We start from the raw sequence: 20,990 nt of genomic DNA, 5'->3' as shown, positions 1-20,990 counted from the left end.
TTGATGTTTAGCTGATATTTGATTGCCAAATGTGTAAGTATCGCAATTAATATAGCCTCCTGTCAGAAAACTGGGGCAAAGAATAGGAATACCTCTTCAAACAATGGCTTCATTTTTTTCATAGAAAGCCATGAAAGTGTCAGAGTAAGCAAGAAATACCAAGAAACAGAAACTGAAGCAGCCAAATAGAATACAGCCATCATTAGTTTTATTATTGAAACCGCTGATGTAAATAACCACATTGTAAAGACATGTAGAAAATACATGTGCACCTAATGTCAACAATTCCAGCAAAAATAATCGAGCACATAAAACTTTAGACAATTATCTATACAAAAATTCACTCCTAAATATGTTTTGTTTCTTCTTCCTTTACTTGTTTATTGCAGAATAATCTCTTGAAGTCTGTTTTAATATTAATTTGACATAAAATGAAAACAATTTTTTTTTTAATGAGGAAGGAAGGAAATCTTCTTAACTAACTGAATTTTTGTTGTGGCAGACACACATTATAATTCAAAGCAGGTGTCTTCAAACATCTCTGGAGTGGATCTTTAAACAGTAACAGTGTAGGTGTGGCTTTCCTGATACTGTTTGCTAGTATAAAGTGGTGCTGAGTCCTGTGCATTTACTGCCTGCTGCAGCTATACTTAGGGGGTGTTTACATTCCTCAAGAAGAAACAATAGATATAGTGTATATTTTATTTTTTTCTGGTATCTTTTAATACTTAGTATTCTTAAAGTGCACTTTAAATATATATATATATATATAAATAAATAAATAAAATAGCTGTTTAGAGGGCTTTGAAACCAGTTTTAACACTTTAGAACAAAGCTGGCATAACTGCGGTAGCAATTTAGCCTATATTAAAAAAAAAAAAAAACTCCAAATAATACTTTGAGGCTTTCATTTTTGGTGCCTTGGTGGAGTCTATCAAGTGACTCATGACCTCAGTATGTCGAACCTCCCCCACTGTTGGCTGTTCTGCTGTACTCAGACTCCACCAGCAGATGGCGCCCCGCTCTCTGCTTCTTAACGACATCAACACTTTACATCTGTGCTGCTGCTCCGAACAGGCAGTCAGGCGGGCAGTCAGGCGGGCAGGAAGGCGTTCTTCGACAGCATTTCAGCCTGAGTCGCTGTCGGTGAACACAGCTGGTCAACAGACAGTCTCCGCAGCAGTGCACCGTCGGAGTTCGTTTTTTCTAAGTTCCCTCTTGTTGCTGTTTTCCGTGGGAGTCCGTCCCGGACCGGGAGCAGACCGGAGTCCACTTCAGCGCAGCGGTGAGTTACTTCTGCCCTCTGCGGTTCTGTTTGTTTTTGCGGCTCTTATAAAGCTGTAATCACGAGCAAATGATAAATGAAGTGAAATCTTGACTGTTTATACACTCATTTTTGTGTTACTGTGTCAGAGTTGTATCTTCTTATTTACATTCTCCTTCATTAGTTGTGTCCAATGTGAGATAATACGGAGGGTAAAAAAAGGTCAGAGCCCCAACTGGGCAAACAAACGGGATAAGAGACTGCAACTAAGTTTAAGGGAACAACAGCCTGTTACATACATATATATATATATATATATATATATATAATTAAAACAAATGTTAAAGGAAAAGGGAAAAAAACATCCTCTCGTTCCAGGTTCTCCTCCCTCTTTTTATTGACTTGAAAAAAACAACAACAACAACATGTTTTAATAGAATAAACAATGAATCAACAAAACAAGATATTAATCTATAGATTCATCAAGTAATTATAAATTGAAACCGTAAACAATGGCCTCCTTTCAAAAGTGACTAGTTATGGCATTTTACAGCTCAAGGTATTAACTCTGGATGTATGCCAACAAAATATGATGTAGTTTTACTGAACAGATGAAGTTAGTGAGTAGAGCTGCTGGTGGACAGAATTCTTATTCTCAGGAGTTGCCGGAGAACAAACGATAGAAGGAGAGTTTCAGGACTGTAGTACCTGCTGGTGCTCAGAAACACAGTGAATGTTGCATGCTAATGAATGCTAACGTTGCTCTGGGTTGGACAACTGTTTGCTGGAACAGCTTTTCATAATATCTTCACAAGGTGATATGCTGTGTTTAAAGCTTAGTCTTTTACCAAAAACAAAATCAATCAAAACAAGCATGCACCACCACCCCCCCCCCTAAAAACTCAAGTAACAAAAACAACAGTGCAGCTTTAACTTTTCTCTTGCATGCATTAAATACCGTCTTCTGATACCTGAAAGGAAGTCAAAAATGACTTTTTTTTTTTTTTTTTTTTTTACATGTTGCGGTTTTAAATGACCTCATTAAGAAGTGCAGAGCATAAACGAAGCATTTGAACACTCCCTTTAAAGTCCTGATACACATATGCAGATGCACACAGAATTGCCTTGATGGGTGGAGCATTCTCACACCACCACCCACCTTTGCAGTTAATAACCTCCAGGAACTGAAACAGTAACAACATTTTGCATCGAAGTTTTCAAGATGAATTGTTCTGCCTTTTTACCCGATATGGATTTCCCCTGTCAAGTTATTTAGTTTTCTGTTTGCTCAAAGTGAAACACATCTGTCCTGATACTAAAATATTATGTTCTCACCCCAAAGTCATTTCATATTTGTGGTTTCTTCTCCATATAGCTTCAGCGGTTAATGAGACAGTAAATCAGGATTTACTCGTCATTTTTCTATTTTGAAGTTGAAGAATAAAATGGGGGCATGCTGTGAGCTGCTGTTTATCAATCTGTTAATAAGTCTTTAAGAGCTTTTCATCCTTAATGTTCCACGACCCAGTCGTAGGTCCCAGAATTGTCATGGCTCTACAATATTACATGATTATTTTAATAGAGTCATTTAATAGAGCTAGGGAACGACCCAGGATGTATTCAAATAAGCACGCCGTTAAAATGGAGGACGTCATGGATACAATTGTAAACACGTGGTTATATAACGCTCATTATTCAAAGAAACAATCTCAAAGTGAGAAATGAACTGCGGTCTCCTGCGTTTTATTGACCTATTCATCCACTCCGACCTCCTCCTACCTGGACTTTGTGCTGTCAGAACGACGTCACCTGACTTCCTCCTTTGCTCCTGTCAGAATTACTACAGACGCTAGGCTGCAAACACAATTACGTCATTTCTGGGCATGTGCTGAAACAACTGATGCAGTTTAACATTAAAACAAAACTACTGAGGTTGAGAAAATAAAGAAAAAGACGAGGTGTATTGTTCATCAGAAAACGGGAAGCACGTGGCTGTAAAACATCGTTTATAAACTTTGTCTTGTCCTTGAATGTGACTGTTGAGTCTCCATCTGTTCGCCGATACAAACTGTGTTATCTGCAGGTGTGAGTGTAGTTTAGTCTGAAACACCACGAGACTTCCCAGACGACGGAACCCGTCTGTGTTCCTAACTGTGTATGGATCAACTGTGGGAAACAGATTACAAAATAGCAGCCAAGTTTATGTTCGTGAAAATGAACATCATTCTCACTCCTGGCCTTGTCATTAAGTAATAATAATAAAACGTGCACTTCTAATTATTTTGTGCATATTGCTCTTGTGACGAGTCTTGAATGTAACACAGAGTGATGCTGGTCCATATGTTGGAGATGATAGGAACATTATATGTTTGACTGATTAGTTCCTTCCATTATTTCTATATTTCCATTTAATATTTCTCCGTATATTATTAATTTTGTCCTAGAACTTTATTTTGACATGTTTTGTATAAGATTAGACTTTAAAAGATAAGCTTCCTTCGGAAATAAATGGTCAAATTCTTTGAATCAAGGAAATCACACATACTAATGTGTATTTTAACCTCAGTTAAGAAAAAATAATGTCAAATACACATCAAATACATATATCCACCACTAATAGCATAGTGCAATTATGCTGCACATCTTTCACCTGCACCGTAACAAAAAGCTCTGGAATTCAGAGCAAAGATGACAAACTAACAAGACAGAGGACTTGAGCAGAAACCAGTGAAACTCAATCATCAAAGCTGAAGAACACGCGTCAGTATCCGTAGGCATGAGGATTCAAAAGGAGGACATTGGGGGCACTGAGAGAGAAAATAAATATGCACATAACATTTTTCGGCGGCACAGTGGTTAGCACGGTCGCCTCACAGCAACAAGGTTCCGAGTTCGATTCCCGGCCTGGGCCTTTCCGTGCAGAGTTTGCATGTTCTCCCTGCGGGTTCTCTCCGGGCACTCTGGCTTCCTCCCACCATCCAAAAACATGCAACTCAGGTTAATTGGTGGTTCTATAAATTGCCATTAGGTGTGAATGAGAGCGTGAATGGTCTTTGTTTCCGTCTGTCTCTACGTGTTGGTCCTGTGATGGACTGGTGATCTGTCCAGGGTGAACCCTGCCTTCGCCCAATGGGAGCTGGGATAGGCTCCAGCCCCCCCGTGACCCTGTTCAGGATGAAGTGGGTATAGATAATGGATGGATGGATAAAATATTTCATTATGTATGGTTTATTACGTGGATGAGACTGTGTATAGGTTAAAGGGCACATTTAATAAAGCAGTGAGGTATTTCATTCAATTCAAGAGACAAATTATTCCGTATAAAAACAGAAATAACGCAAGACATTTTCAATTACAGTACCGACATGATGAATTGATTTCAGCACTTAAAGTGACAGTTGGGGTTGAAAACATTTGATAGTGTGTGGAATGCTTTCTCATTCATCCTCACACATACACTCTCTTTTCTTTCTTTTTTCAGGCCGTATACAATGTTCTCAAACATTTGACCCTTGACGCAATTTGTAGGACCTGAAATTCTCATAATTTTACCATACAGGTGCTGAGTTGTCAATGAAACCTAAGAAATGACAATGGCTGTTCTTATTGTATCTTATATTATTACATTGTACATGACAAAAACATTGTGAAGCATTTGGGAAAGAAATTTCTGACTACGCATCATGTTAAAAAAAATCTTGTCAGTAAACAAGATCTAAATACAGCCAAGAACATAGTAGCCACGGATTTCATAAGACCTGGCAGGAACCCAGCGCTGGCGGCTGGGGAGGGATGTCACGTTCAGAACAAAAGTGTTGACTGTTTTGAAACGTGCCTCCTCAGGAGGGATAAACGATGGGAATACTAAGAAAGAAAAATGATGAATAAAACATGCTCACATTCTGATTTCAACCCGCTGATCTTCCCTGCTGTCAAAGGAGTGAGGTGTACTCTGATTCATTAGTTGTATTTTTTTTTTTTTTTTTTTTTTATTCCAAATTGCTTTAAAACATAACAGGAATATTATATTTATTCATGTTGAAACATGAGCTGAAAACATCCAAAGAGATTTTGATGTATTTACATGTTAAGTATTTCGATTATGAAAGATAATAAAGGAGACAAAGTTGCACCTTAAGTTGAAACACTCATAAATGGATGTGATAGTTTGAACAGAATTACAGATTATTTACAAATGACTATTTTCTTATAGTTACATGTATCAAATGACAATATAGAAGAAAGTGAAAAGGCCGACTTGCAGTGACAAAGGTCTAAAAACCCACAGTACACCTCCTCCGCAGGACCAAGCACATTTCTGAAAGCAGTAAAAGTGCTGAAAGAAACCGAGGTTTTAATTTAAAGTGTAAATGCTGAATAAAACTCAGTCCAACGTTAAAATGAAAACATAAAGGGCGAGGAATGAAAAGGAGTTAAAGTGTCACTTGAGCCGGCACCAAATCCCACCGGAACTTCACCTGTAAAAACTGAAAGACGATTTCAGAGAGATGTTTAAGTGGCACATCAAATAAATAATAATAATAATAATAATAATAATAATAATTGTAATAAAATTGATATTGATAATACCTTTTAATTAGAAAACACTTGTCAAAATCAGGTTACAAAGCACTTGACGTACATAAAAAAAAAACAATAAGCAGCAGTTAATAAAATAACATAACAGAAAAAAAGATGACAAAAAAAAGATAAAACAAGCAATAAATCAATAAAAAGTGAAATCAGTAAAAGGCCAGTGTAAAAGCATTATTTTTTAAGTGCTACTTAAAAGAAGACAGTCTGTTAGCTTCCCTGATTCCCTTCGGTAGGTCACCTGTTGTTTTAAAGTTTATGGAAAAAGTTGAAGTGTTAGTTTACACGTAAAAGCTGAGTGAATTTGAAGCAATAGTACAGTACAATATAGATGTAAATCACAGAATCAGCAATTTCTCAAAGTTGTAAACTTATAATCTGTCTAACGTTTGACATTTGCTTTGAAATTGGCTTAACCGGTCGCACCGTCCCTGTTTACTGCTCGTAGTAGGCTGGGATTTGCTTCAGTGGGTTGTGTGGGTCAGCTGGGTGGACTGCACCAAGAAACTAACACTTATGTTCCCTCCACAGCTCGACACCATGGCTGATGCTCTCTCCACACTCCTCTTCCTCCTTCACATCTTCACTGCTTCAGCGCTGGAGTCAGTCTCTGAACAAGGTGTGTTTTTGAACATTTTTTTTCAGCTGACTTACTTTGCACCAAAAAACAACTTCAACCAGGTTTGAAAATATGGTTCATGTGCAAATCGCACTGACGTATGGTGTTTGCAACTTTAATGTCGGGCACTGCTGAAGCTCTCTTTGCTTTATTTGATGTCTTCTGATGTGTTTGGTTTGGAGAAAAACTAAAAAAAAATCAACTTGATGAAAGTAACATCTGAGATAAATCTGCTTTTGATTTGCCACAGGACAATTTCAAAAGATTTATGGTCGCATACTTGCATAAATTAATATAAAATGTGTTGTGCAACAGTGAAGCCCTCCGTAGAGAGCCATAGCGAACGGCCAGTAGATTTCTTGTGAAGTGGATTCCCAGGAATTCAGGAGAGCAGAGAACACTCCACTGCTGAACAATGGGAAGCTGTTTAGTGTGTAGAGGCCCAGCTTTCTAACAAACACCCTCCCAATGGAAGAGGAAAGGCTGTAAATTTGCATACATGAGCCGTCTTATATCCACAGACCAGGTTGGGATTGATCCGGTCCTTTGACTTGTTACATAATTCTCAGAAAGTTAGTGGAGGTGTGGAGACACGACGTGTTCTCCTGCTGCCTATTCATGTTCTCTTTTTGTTCTGTGCCTTCATGTAGGATTGAACAAGGCCACTGTGTTTGGACAGGAGTGTTTTTTCACTGCAGAAAACATGAAAGCGAGAGAGCGATCAGTTTCTTTTCAAAGATCAGCGGTGCTTCAGCGAAGTATTGTTTCTTATGCAGAGTTTGCCAACTTTTAATGGCCTGCAGATTTCTCAATCACTGCCTGCATCTCAAACTTTGGTAAGAGATTCAAATCAAAATGACATGACAGTAGGAAAACACATTCTTTTGGCTTTCCAGAGCTTTATAGCCGTAGGCGGATAAGCACCAAGATACAAAGTAATTCCTGGGCCCCTACTGACACCCAGCTGGCCCTTTCATGTCATCCAGTACTCTTGAACTGAAATCATTTGCTGATTTAGTCAGTTAGTCAGTGATATTGAATTAATTGGTATCAAGTTTGATAGCTGATTAATAATTTAGTCTTTTTTAAAGAACAACACCAAAGACTCACTAGTACGGAGCCCCTAAAGGGTCACGGGGGAGGATTTTTTTCACGAATACTTTTGCAATCCCTCGCAGTACTTTGGCATTACCTCGCAATACTTTTCTTCTTCCGTTCGCTCTGAGCCACATGTCTGTTTGCATTCAGCTGCTCTGTACCTCATGAAAGTAGTGTGTTGGTCCATGTCAGCTATAACACTCAGGTGCTACGGGAATTAGAGATGATGTGACAAGTTGTGCATTTAGTTCTCGTTCATGTTAAAAGGCCGATCCCCGACAGTATTCAGCTTCTTGTTGTGAGCAGAGCTGCAGCTGCTCCGTCTGCCGTGGGTGAAGCTGTGGTTATATTGGTTATTGTTTGGTCTTTAACTGCTGCTGTGGTTCAGGCTGCAGTGTTATGGATATTTCCAGATGTTACTGTTTGAATTTGCGATTCTTCTGTGAAAGTATGTGTTACAACCATTAAAAACGAATGTGTCCCGGCCGTAATCGTAAAAGCCAAGGAATGAAGTCAGCTTCTCATTCGTAGATTTCAAATCAGTGTTTAAGGGGCAGGTTAAGGAAATGACTTTGAGTTCTGAGCTACACACTTTATGATAATGTAGTCCAGGTTTGATCTGTATAAGTATAGTCCTTCTAGTTCCACACCAATGTGGACCAATGTGGTCTAGACATGTAAAACGCAATGAAATGTCTCTTGTTGCATTCTGACAAATAGACACACGACTGTTCATGATGACCAGAGCAGCTGAGTGCAAACAGACATGTGGCTCAGAGCGAACGGATGAAGAAAAGTATTGTGAGGGAACACAAAAGTAGTCCATGAAATCCTCCCCCGTGACCCTTTAGGGGCTCTGTACACCAGTGCCAGCTTCTCAAATGTTAATATTTGCTATTTTCCACAAGTTTCTATGACATATCAACACCTGTATTTTTTAACATCTTCCCAGACAGAACAAGAAAATAGAATATATGTACTTGGGCCTGTGGAAATACTTTGTGAACAGAGCACAGCAGAGACATATCTCTAAATGAATGACGATGTTGCGATCTGTTTAGTTCTTTTTATATAAACTTACAAGATAAAATCAATGTTGTGCTCATGATTTGTTTCCACCATGAAAAGTGTTTAGCTTAGAAACAATTCAAACAATGAGCTTTTACCTCTGCATGTGTCACACAGCAACACGGGAACACTACATTGAAGCTTTCAGTGATGCACAAGTTGATTCTGATTCTAAACAGCATTAAAACTCAAATACTGAAGAAAATGAGTTTTTATTTAATGTGTACGTTTCGCCTGGTCTTGGTGATGGGATGTTTTTTTTACTGAAACGCTATTCTACTTATGAGTTTACGTGCACAGGCTTTGAGCTGCTCATTTTCCTACAGTATGTCAATCAAGTGACATGAGCAAATAAAGTTCTGACCCCCTTTAAGTTCTATTGTGAGAGCGGCCTCTACTTTTTGTAGTTAGTATGATGAGAGCAAAGGAGGAAGTCAGATGACCTCACAGAGCCAAATAACCGAGTGGGACGAGATCAGGGTGGATGGATCTGACTTTAACATGGTTTGATTCCCATTTTACACTGATAGTCAACATTGTCTCTTTGAAACATAATTGTTCTATAACCTCAACCATGCCTTTGTTATTAGTAACCATGATGACAGATTCTCTATCTTTTCAAACTAATTTAAATTTTTTTACCCCTGAACATTCCCTCAACTTAAACAAGTTGTTTTTGTGGCTAAACTAAATCCAATCTGTACCACATTACTGCATCATAATGGATTTTTTACCTCCTACCGGCCAGTGCTTTATTTGTCACTGGTATGCTCTTTGGGTTAGATCAGCAGGTAGGAATAAAAAATATGATCACTCAGGTTTGAGAGCTTATTGAAAAAAGAATGGGAGTTTTCTTTTTTTAACACAGACCGCCCAAAATAACTCCTCTCACTTCCCAGCTATATTCAAGCACCGGCCACCGGAGGTTCTATTTCCAGGAATTAAATGGTCTCTGGAGGGGTGAGCAAGTGTTTTTTCCCTCTCACTACCTGAAACCACTGTTTATATCATTTAGGATTCAGGACATTGGCTCCTAATGTAATTCCATCTCTTGAGTGGAGCGGTTATACTGTCACTGTGTGCTCTCAGGCGTGTACAACCTTATTTTCTATCCACATTTCGTCCATAAAGCTTGTTAGGTTTGTAAAAGGTTCTCAACTATAATCACTGATGAGAGCATTGTGGCCCTCAGCCAGGGAAGGAAATGGCTTTTCTAAATGCAGAGCATAAGGCATTTCCCCCAGAGAGTGCACTGATTGATGTCTGAACATGTGACTCTCCAAATAACCGTTTGCCCTGTGTGCTCACAGGAAAGACATTAATGAAGGCTTCCCAGCGGCACACAGTGCAAATGTTAATAGATGCAATAACAGGACAAACACACACTAATTACCATCAAGAGATTGCATAAGCAAAGAGACAATAAACTGTGTTCCAGCTGATAATTCACTGCATCTGCTGAATGTATGACTTAGTCCTTAAAAGGATTTACTGGTGTTTCCTGGTTCCTTTCAAAATCACAGCTGAAAGGAACCACATGTGGGCTTATCAAAACAGATCGAGTGAGGATGTTTTGCTTCACCATGAAATAGACTGCGTCAGTAGCACTCGGAGAAAAACCACGCTGTAAACATGTTTACTCTGTGGGCGCGTGGCCATTCAGAAACCCTGGAGTCCTGGAATGGGAAGACATTGTAAATTAATATTACTTCAAAGGAAATTGTCTGTTTTGTGTCTCCGCCGACTTTGTTCAGAGCACACTCCACGTCTACTGCTCGCATGTTTACTTGCACCAGAAGTGACCTGTGCTTGGCAGCTGCTGAGCAAACATAGCAGCATTTACATTGACGCACAAGCACAAAAGTGACGCCTGTCAGTTTGCAGATTATTCAGTTATTCTAACCACGAGAGACCCAGATACACATGATATATGTGTATTAAAATGTACCGAGTATAACAGAGGCATTATGGAGCAATACAAGTTTTCCTGTCCTCTTTATCTTTCTTTTTCACTCAGTCAGTGGTGGATAAGGATTTAGAGCGAAATACTGAGTCCTGCATAAAAAAAACTTAACTTGAAAGTAAAATCAGCCTTGAAAATGCAATTGTCGTTGAAGTATGCTTCAAAACTAAAATTACTGATTATGCTCTGATATCTTTCATAGTATTGGATCCTTGCAGCGTCCTGTTTGCTCACCACGAGCTTTTATAGCTCAAAATTCACTCAGACCAATTGAAGCAGGAGAGCTGCACATTTAAGAGACTGCAACCAGCAAATCAATAATATGGTTATTAAAATGACTACAGATTAATTTTCTGTTATTGAGTAATATTTCTGCTCTGTATATTATATATTTGGATCATAATTCATGTTGCATTGTAAGCAGTGCTATGGTTTTAGCATGTGAGGGTGAAAGTACTTCAGACTACTTTTTCTGGTATTCTTTCTGTCCTTGTGTTACCCAACTGTTGCTCACACCTTCAGCTTTCTTCGCTTCGATTATAGTCTGGAAACCCTGTTTGCATTCATGTTTGCGTTCATGTTTGTCCAGCCATTTTGAAAGGAAACAGACCATTGTGGTTGGCTAAGTTTCAGCACATATGGTGGTCAGTACCGATCAGCTAAAGGCCGCTCCAACAGTTTTAAAATGAACCCGAGTACAGGCCCAGTAGAATGCAATGACAGGAAACAGTTCTCTATGTGGGGAACCCGTACATACAGTGAATTAGACCTGGTTACATCAGGCTAATTCTGAATATTAACATGCCTTTAAGATAAATATACATTTTCTACGTAAGGTACATCTGCAAAATAGTAGCAATTATCATCAAATCAATAACCCTGACTCTTCAAAATTATTTTTATGGTGGAAGTAATGGCGCCCTTACTTTCTATTCACATAATGAAGAAACTTCAATCAAATTATTGATTGACACGAGGCAAGTTACACATCAGTAAAACTTTTCCCTGACAACATAATTTTTTATTGTTGTTTCTATACTATCTACTCATGGAGACAAAAGATGTTTACTTTCTGGCTGGATTGCTATAGCGAGGCCAGACCTATGATTATGAATGACCTATGAATGACTTTGTGACTGACTAATGAGGTCACCATTGGTCTGTTGAATGCTTCAATCTTGTCGTGTAATATAATCACAGAATTTATGTTTTATTTAAATGAAAATAAAACAATAAATGTGGTGATACTTTGCTGGTGTTTCTTTCAGAAACAGTGGTACACATGGTGAAGTGGACAAAATTAATTAAACCATCTGTCACTCTGTTATTTAATTTGTTGAATCGCTAAAATCTATAACCATGTAAAATTACTGGAAAATTCATTGAGGAACTGAAATATTAGATGTGAATGCCTTTTGTTAGTTTTTTTTTTTTTTTTTTTGATGAAATCAATTTAGCCAATGAATTCATACGATTATTCTGTCAAACTACTGTTTCTCTTCCTGAGGTCAACAATGAATTTCAGTCCTCAAGTTATTTGATTACTTCATCAATCCAATAGTGCCATAGAGCAGCCTTTGTCTTTGATTTGCCAGGAAGATTTATACCAGAGACATCTCGGGACAAATGGTACAGACCATGAAGTGATAACAGCCAGCGGCACGATTTTATGATCTATGTGCTATGTGTTGGCACAGTGCCTGGGAAAATGTACTGCACCACTGCTCTCACTCTCGAGTAAAATAACAATACAACCACAAACAGAAATGCACCAGAGCACTTACACCCACCCAAAAAAATGGTTTTACCTAATTCGTTTACTATCTTTTTATCCCATTTTCTCAGTTACACACAAGCATGGCCTCATTTGTCACTTTAAGGTGAACCACAGAAACACTCTGCATTGCATGTCAAATAGGGTGTCAGATTGATTTTTCTCTTAACGCTGACTAAGCACAGTTCCGAGGAGGAGTTGGAGATCTGGTAAACAGGTTATTTTTAACCCGTAACTCCCCCTGAAGCAGGCCAGAGGTATTCATCATCTGTTCCGAGCGCTGCCTCTCCGCTATGAATGAGCCGAGCCGTTTTGTCCCGGCTCTTCTCAGTACTCAGCCAGCCCCGACATGTGTGTGTTGATCCTCCCTGAAATGTTGATGAGATCAGTTACAGTCCCCCAGATCATAAAATCAGATGTGTTTGTCAAACAACTACTTCAGCTCTTTGCTTAAAGGGCTAGTTCACCCACATTAAACGAACATATTTCCAGACTTGGCTCGAGCAGCAACTAGTCACGCAGATTGATTTTGAGCAAACAATATCTATTGATAAAGAATATGAGATGTGATTTAACCCTCGTGTTGTCCTTGGGTCAAAATGACCCGCAGCTGTGTTCAACCAAGTTCTATTTTATTTTCATGTTTTTTGGGATCATTGGTGACAAGGAGGCTGTGAGGGTTTCTTTAAAGAATGATGACCAATGATCCCAAAAAATATAAAAACATAGAAATAAAATAGAACTTGGTTGAACACAGCTGCGGGTCATTTTGACCCGAGGACAACAGGAGGGTTAAAGGGACAGGAAGAGCTAGTAAGTGGACATATAGTTGAAATGTAATTAATCCTTAATATACTCTTGAAACTGAAAAATAAGAAATTTGTCATTACGTGGAGTTGAAACTTTCAAAGATCCTGTAACATTATATGTACAACTGCAGTACAAATTACAAATTTTTTAAAATATTTTAGGAAACCACTCACAACCAGCTTCTACTCAAACAAACAATGCACAATTTTTAGGTACATTTTTCAGTGTTGTGACCACCACAATAGAAATCCCATATGCATCAGCAGTTTTGTCAGGATATCTCAACGGTGTGGGTGAAACGATCCTTTTAGATGGTGATATGAATGCATGTAGCATAAAGCATAGCTCCATGCTTTATGGGCGAAAAATGAACTTCCCACGCATTCATTAATGGATGCATTACTGCAAGCATTTCAGAAAAAGAAGAGTTTTGCCAAAATGCTAACTGTATGCAAAAAATATTGTACAGCAGTGATCATAGGACACTGATTTAGCATTTCATTTTCAAAAAATGCAAGTACATAATTATTAGGACAGTTAAACTTCATATAAAACAAAATGTTTTGTTGCAGTCTTTTGCATTGTATTTTGGATTGTTTCCTACAATGAAATGTCACTTTTGCAGTGTAAACACAACACGTATAGAAAGGATTTGGGACTGAGCTGAAGTCTGCTGCACGAAAGCTGTAGAAACGCTGTCTCCGTGAACACATGGTTTGAGTTTAAGCAGGCAATATAACAAGATCCAGAAGGTTCTTTCTGTGCAAGTGCGTTTCTGAGCACAGCGAAAGCAAATAGCCGTTCCACGACAGCGTTGGCAGTGGGACTCTGCGGCTGCAGCTTTCTGTCAAAGAGCAGTAAAATGACTTCCAGGAAAAGGCTGACACGCTGCTTCTGGCCGGGCTGCCCTCGAGTCAAGTTACAGTCATGATGCCGCAGCTGTAGTTGCAGCTCAGCCATCCTCAAACGCAACAATAAGTCATTTACAAAGAGAAGAAAGACAAACATATCTTAACCATTTAACATGTAATTAGACAGTTAATGTTTCCTCTGTCTCTTTCTCTCTCTATGTTTTTCTGCAGTCCTCCCCCAGAGACGCCCACACCTCACTGGTTGCGTCTCCGCCGACATGGAAACTTTCCGCTGCAGATGGAGTGTCGGCACTTTTCAAAACCTGTCAGAGCCGGGAGATCTCCGCATTTTCTACATCAACATAAAGTGAGAGGGAAAGACATTACGTAGTACATTGTTACTAACAGAGATATGTTATCTCAACTGCGCTTTCAAAGTAACCTGAGGTAACAAAAGAAAAAGAGAACGAAATACTACAAAGAAGGAACAAAAGAAAATGACGGTGTGAGCAGCATGTTAGTAGAGCCACAACAGAATCTTCAGTTCTTGAACACAACCTGTGTTCAAGAACAATGTTAAGCTGAAGGTCACCCATGTTTGTGATAGAAATGTTTGCACTGGAGTGAACAAGTCAAAAGAGCTATGTTCAAGGAGGGACACGGCATCAACTGAAAAAGTGTTTAGCCAGTACATCTCTGGGTTCCTAACCTCCCAGGTCCGGGTAATTTTGTTCCCTAGATTGTTGAATATTTCCAGATAGGTTCAACAGGTTCCTGTCTCACCCTTGAAACTTGGTAAACCTTTAAACACGAGACTTTCTATGTCTATAAGCATGACAGACTTTGCCTTATGGCAACGCAGAGTCCTAAAAGACAAGGTGACCACATGAGTGAGGCAAACCGGATGAAACGGAGATCGGATGATAAAACAGGGAGACCGAAAGATGAATAAAGAATTCCTTCACAATGTTGACTGTAGTTACACAGGAGAAAGGCAAGCAAATAGACTCAAAGTGTATGAATGTGCTTCGGGCCATGTTTGCAGGCAGATACTGCAAGTAAAACACAAGCTGTTCTGCAGCTTGAGAGATGATTGAAACAGGAGAGCATGTAATCCGTCAGGCGCCGGATGGCTGAATAACACAGCAGAAACATTTTCTGTGTAGAAACGCTGTTTAATTTAGTCAGGTTTATTGGCTTATTGAATCTTTAGCATATATTCTCACAATTATCCAAAAAGCTTTGAATATTCAGACGATGACTCCTATTGGTTTCTTTGAGTCACCGCTAACCTTTTCACTTGGGTCATTCTTTCGTCACTGCTTTTCATCTTTCCAGATATTTGTTAGGAAAAATGTGTACTCTGGAGACATATTTTCATCTCATAAATTGAACTTGATTTTTTTCAGGGGTATGAATACTTTTGGCTTACCTAAAGCTGTAAACATAAAAACTGCTTCGTTAAGTCGATTTTCTGGCTGACTGAAGATGTGTTTCCTGTCCCCCATCTTGCAGACCCCCCTCTGCCTCTCCCAAAAATTGGAGTGAATGTCCTCACTACAGCACCACGAGGCCAAACGAGTGCTTTTTCAATGAAAACCACACATCCGTCTGGACATATTACAGCATCCAGCTCCGCTCTCGGGATGAAGCCGTCCTCTATGACGAGAACCTCTTTCATGTTCAAGACATCGGTGAGTTTACTGCCTCACCGTCTGTCATGATGCCGCGTAGAGAAAGATGATAAAGGCTCATTAGAAAACACGTGTATAGTCATAGAAGGTTTTCCATGTTAAGTTCAATAACCAGCACAGAGCACTGTGGGAAATATTTATCCTAAATCCCACCTTTAAAAGCTGCAAACAAATCCTGACTGGTCATAAGAAACTGTTTGGTGAAAAATAAAACCAATGCGGGACCCAAACTTACAGGCCAGCTTTTGTTCCTCTAGTGTCTGACTTTCTAACAACCATAATCAGGAGTATTTTTGTTTATATTAGAGAGACCCGTAGTCGTTTTAAAGATGGCAGTTTCTACTTGCTTTTTAAGAGTGTGTTAGAAAAAGACAGTCAAGGACAGTGATCTTGATAAAGACAAGTGGTCTTGTTCTACTCAATAAATGAACTAATTCAGTCCAGTGGAGGACTTCCTGACTCCAACTCTGTTGTAAATAATAAATCTGCTCTAAAAAGATTCTCTGTTCGCAGTGCAACCAGATCCTCCCGTCCACCTGAACTGGACGCTGCTGAATGTGAGTTTGACCGGCAATTACTACGACATAATCTTGAGCTGGAAGCCTCCACAGTCTGCAGACGTGGAGATGGGATGGATGACGCTGCAGTACGACGTCCAGTACCGCGACGTCAACTCTGATCAATGGGAAGCGGTGGGTGTCTTCTTCAATCTGTTATACCGTAACTGGATTTCATAGCAAGCCATTTGTCAAAGTAAACATTCATGTTTTGTAGAGGAGGAGGTTATGATGGTGTGGCGCTCCATCAGGTATCTGAACCTTATTTTCTTCACCACAGGTTGGCCCGGTGAAAAGCACACATCGCTCCCTGTACGGGCTTCAAACTAGCGTCAATCACGAGGTTCGGGTTCGCTGCAAAATGCTCAGTGGAAAAGAGTTTGGAGAATTTAGCAACTCCATATTCGTCCATATTCCAACAAAAGGTAATCTCACTGCTTCACAGGCTTTTGATGGCCAATGAGGTTACAGATGTTCTTACAAAGGACTTCCAAATCCACATTAGGCATGTAGAGGTTGTAGCTGAATGTCCTTGTCACCATGATTAAACATCCGAATACTGCTGCTACCTACAATTACCTGAAAGCTCCCTCCGCATGATCTGTTATAATTATTACTGACAACAACTGTATTTTTTTTTTTATATAAAATATTTTTAAGTATGATTTAAGGATCTATTCTATGAAGTTTGTGTGAAGTTTTGTGCACTTTTTTCCCCCCAGTTTCAAGATTCCCGGTGGTGGCTTTGCTCATCTTTGGTGCCTTGTGTTTAGTGGCCATCTTGATGTTAGTTATCATATCACAGCAAGAAAAGTAAGTATTTTACACTCATTAGGATGTCTGTGCAAACCTGGAAGGTGTTGAACATCTTTTAAATGTGCTTCTCATTGATCAGTGCACTGTTTGGGCTGTTTGACCTTGGAAAAACGTCAGTGTCTGTGTAGTGCAGGGGTGTCATTGAAAGGTTTTGGCCAGTCAAACCTTTTCTATGTCTGCTGTGTTAGATTGAGGTCTGATATCAAGCGTGTTTCCTGTGTTCCTTTATATGTTATGGGGAACTTAACATTCTTCTTCTTTTCTTTTCTTTTCTAAGGTTGATGATTATTCTTTTGCCTCCTGTTCCTGGACCTAAAATAAGAGGAATTGACCCTGAGCTTCTTAAGGTACTCACCCTATTCACCCACATGTTATGACACTTGATATGTTTCAAAAGTTAACAGCACAGTAGTGTAAAGCGGTAGTCAAACTACAAAGTGACATTTGGTTGTCCATCTGAAATAGGTGGCGCACAGTCTAGTTGATGAACCGCTTTAGCAGGCGAGGCAGCTCTTACCGTTCTCGTCGGCCCTTCTAAGCTTGTTATAACCTAGTTACGAGCTCGCTGGGAGTCATTTAGCACACACTAGCTCGCTTAACTTAGTTGCTAATGGGACAAGTTCACGTATGCTGTATCTTATGTTAGTACACATACTGTTCATGTAGTCCGTGAATTTCAACACAGTAGTTTTGTCATTGTCACCTTGGCGCAGACCACAAGTTGCAACTCTGTGCTTCAAACCGGTTTCAGTGCAAACCAATGAGTGGCGCCACGCGTTGCTAAGTATATCTTTATGTTCAGTTGTTATTGACAGCGGAGGTCATTTATGTGGAGGCATTTAGTTGAACTGATGAAATTCAAATTAATTAAGCCTCCTCAAGGAAAACCCAAAGTTGCTTTGATTCCATTGTGTCGATGATGGCAACTAAAGTCTCATCAGCCAATAGCTAAAAGGATTGTGTGCCATTCATCTCCTTTGATTGTCTGTTTAGTTGTTTGTTTCGCCTATTTTCGTTGTGCTTTGGGCTTTGAAAGGTTCGGTAATACATTAGTAGGTGTCTGCTGGGGCAGGAGAGTGGGTACTTGCTCGTTCTGTTGGTTTTGCCTTTCTTGTGATTGTGTTGTGGCCTATAATAAGTGAGAAAACATGTTTTGTGTACTTTGGTTGAACTGACTCGTAGTAGATGATTCAAGTTTATCAGAAACTTGGGTGCTGGTCATCATTTCTATCAGTTAAAATAAAGTTACACTCATCGAAGTCACTCAGTCAAGTCTAATGGGAGAAAGAAACATTATCAGGCAGGTTTTAAAGAAGCCGGTTGAGCTCGATTTTACAAACCAATGAATTTTTGAGTACACCCAAAATGTTGTTAACTATCTGAATGAAGATATCCCAGTTTTGAAAAGTTCGTATAGTCATTTTATGGTTTGTCTTGGTTGTCTTTCAAACAAGTTTGAGTAAACCTGTCTGATCATTTGTGTTTTTGACTGGTCTGATGTCTTTTCAATGATCTAACCACAATCACAGCGCTCAGCAACTTGGTGCATACAATTATATATTGCATATGGGAAATTCTTGCCAAAGTCGAAATAAACTGTAATAACCCCTTAAACAGTGAAGCTAACTTGCCAGCTAAATGTGGCTTCTTGACTGTAGCAATTCTATTTTCTTTATCTCACAGAAAGGTAAGCTTCGGGAATTGACATCAATCCTGGATGGACCCCCTGATCTGAGGCCGGAGCTGTACAACAACGATCCCTGGGTGGAATTCATCGATCTTGACATCGAGGAGCACAATGACAGACTGACAGACTTGGACACGGACTGTCTTGTGGACCGCTGCCTGCCCTCAAACTGCTCTCCACTCACAATTGGCTTCAGAGACGATGACTCGGGCCGCGCCAGCTGCTGTGAACCAGATCTCCCCAGTGACCCGGAAGCATCACCTTTCCATCCTCTCATGCCCAACCAGACCCTCAATAAGGAATCATCATGCCCAGCAGCCTCTGAGTCAAGCTCCCCAGTCCAAAGCTCCAGCATTGGGGGGCCTCTTTTAGTAGCCCCGGGCCGAGAAGCACTGTACACCCAGGTGAGTGAGGTGAGGTCATCTGGCAAGGTGCTGCTGTCACCTGAGGAACAGAGTGAAGTGGAGAAAAGCACTAGCAAAGACACGGGGAAAGGTGTGGTGGAGAAAGAGAAAGAAACGGGAGCGTTCCAGCTCCTTTGCGATTTCAGAGACTACACCTCAGAGTTCAACGCAGGGAAAACGAGTCCAAAATTATCCACAGCGGATTTGAATGAACCCTACCAGACAGGAGTAGAGCTGAGCGCTGCACCCTCTCCGTCAGCTCACCAAGAATCATATACCCTTCCCATGTCCCTGTTACCCCCTACTCCTGTCTACACTGTGGTGGAGGGTGTTGACAGAGAGAACAGCCTCTTACTAACACCGAACTCGACACCAGCCCCCCAACTGATAATTCCAAAGATCATGCCGTCACCAGACGGCTACCTGACACCTGACCTTCTGGCAAGCATTACACCGTAAATCAGTGATCAAAGTCAAAAACTATTTACTTAAAAGCAGGACAAACTTGGAGGTTGACTGTTGAATGTCAGCTCGCCTAAAATAGTTTAGGGGGTCTTTCCACCACCTCTACCTCCTCTGACCTCCATTGCATCCTGGGACAGGGCTGGAAGTTTGACATGGTTGGAGTTAGGTAAGAACAACGGACAAAGAATGGGCACGCAACCGTGTGTTTTACTCTAGTTGTGGAAAAGGGAACGGTTCAAAGCTGAAGCTGTCAACTGCCTCAATATTTTAATATTCAAAACAAAGTCTGCAACATTACATTTTAAATAACTGTCTTTGGTAAAGCAGAATTAACCAACTTTTTTTCCACTCGTGTTTACAATAGCTCCCAAGAAACATGGCAAACACTTAAATGCCCCATGACATTGTTTTAGTGGATATGTTATGGCTGAAAATGTTGTTGCTTTTTAGCTGCTGAATATGCCACTTTCCTCACCAGCTGTTATTTGTCTGTCTGCCATTTGGTGTTAAAAGGCTCTTCTCTTCAATTCCCTTTTAAGAGTGACAACTTTTACATACAGGTTGTCATTTATTTTCAGCATTGATATAAAAATGCTGACAAATGTAGCTTTAAATAAGTGTGTCGTTCATTGTAATTTGTTTACATATCAAAAGGTTTTCTTGATGAAATCGGGCCATGTGTAGTACCATGTGAAATATGTCGACAAATGATCATGTGCCCTATTTTTATGAATCCAACATTTGAAAGCTTTTCATGTTTTCATTCCTTGTCAAGCTTTAGGATCAGTATTTCTACAATGCAAATGTTACTGTAAATAATGAATATCTTGCTTTTTTTAAATACACAACCTGTGTCAATATGGACTCTGGAAGAAAAGAAAAGGTATGTAAAAGAATGGAGTATGATATAAAATGCTTATCTTACTTTGAGGCCATATTGTGCTCCACATATTTTTCTGAAATGTTTTTATAGTTTACAGCAAAAAGTTTAAGGATGATCAGTATATATACATATAATCAATTGCATGGACTGTTAAAGTTTTTATTGAGAGTTGGTGGGGACACAGTGATTAGTGCTAAACTTGTCCAGTTATTGCATTTCAACAGTTCCAAAGTTTTGCAATAATAAAAAAAAAACTATGTTTTTCCTTCATCTGTCTTGATCTTTCTTTTTTCGAGTGTACTCAGAGGTGGAGGAAGGCAGCCTAATTATTTTTATATTGCAGAATGGCATTGATACCACAGACTGTCTATACATGGATTGATACACACAAAATACAAAACTAAAGATAAAGGTCCTCTGTTATAATTATAAGGAAGCAAATGT

General features: G+C 39.6%; 1 protein-coding gene across 2 annotated transcripts; it reads left to right on the top strand.

Annotated features, from left to right (window-relative positions):
* The first annotated feature begins 1,109 nt into the window (after positions 1 to 1,109).
* LOC138625306 (growth hormone receptor-like) lies at positions 1,110 to 20,816 on the top strand. Of its 2 annotated transcripts, XM_069706144.1 has the most exons (9): positions 1,110 to 1,285; positions 6,389 to 6,476; positions 14,272 to 14,407; positions 15,556 to 15,734; positions 16,248 to 16,426; positions 16,572 to 16,716; positions 17,014 to 17,104; positions 17,385 to 17,454; positions 18,791 to 20,816. In XM_069706144.1, exons 2-9 carry the CDS (start codon positions 6,398 to 6,400, stop codon positions 19,655 to 19,657), a joined length of 1,746 nt encoding a protein of 581 aa, XP_069562245.1. In that variant the 5' UTR covers positions 1,110 to 1,285; positions 6,389 to 6,397; the 3' UTR covers positions 19,658 to 20,816. The 2 variants fall into 2 exon arrangements, with proteins under 2 accessions (XP_069562245.1, XP_069562236.1); XM_069706135.1 differs by lacking the exon at positions 1,110 to 1,285 and having other exon boundaries at positions 6,374 to 6,476.
* The last annotated feature ends 174 nt before the right edge of the window (positions 20,817 to 20,990 follow it).

Source organism: Brachyistius frenatus, unplaced genomic scaffold (assembly GCF_029030835.1).
Source record: "Brachyistius frenatus isolate BFR_SWC_R1_liver_20210118 unplaced genomic scaffold, ASM2903083v1 Contig_3, whole genome shotgun sequence".
Taxonomy (NCBI): Eukaryota; Metazoa; Chordata; class Actinopteri; family Embiotocidae; genus Brachyistius; species Brachyistius frenatus.
Note: the sequence above shows the minus strand (reverse complement) of the source record. Positions and strands in the feature narration are given on the sequence as shown.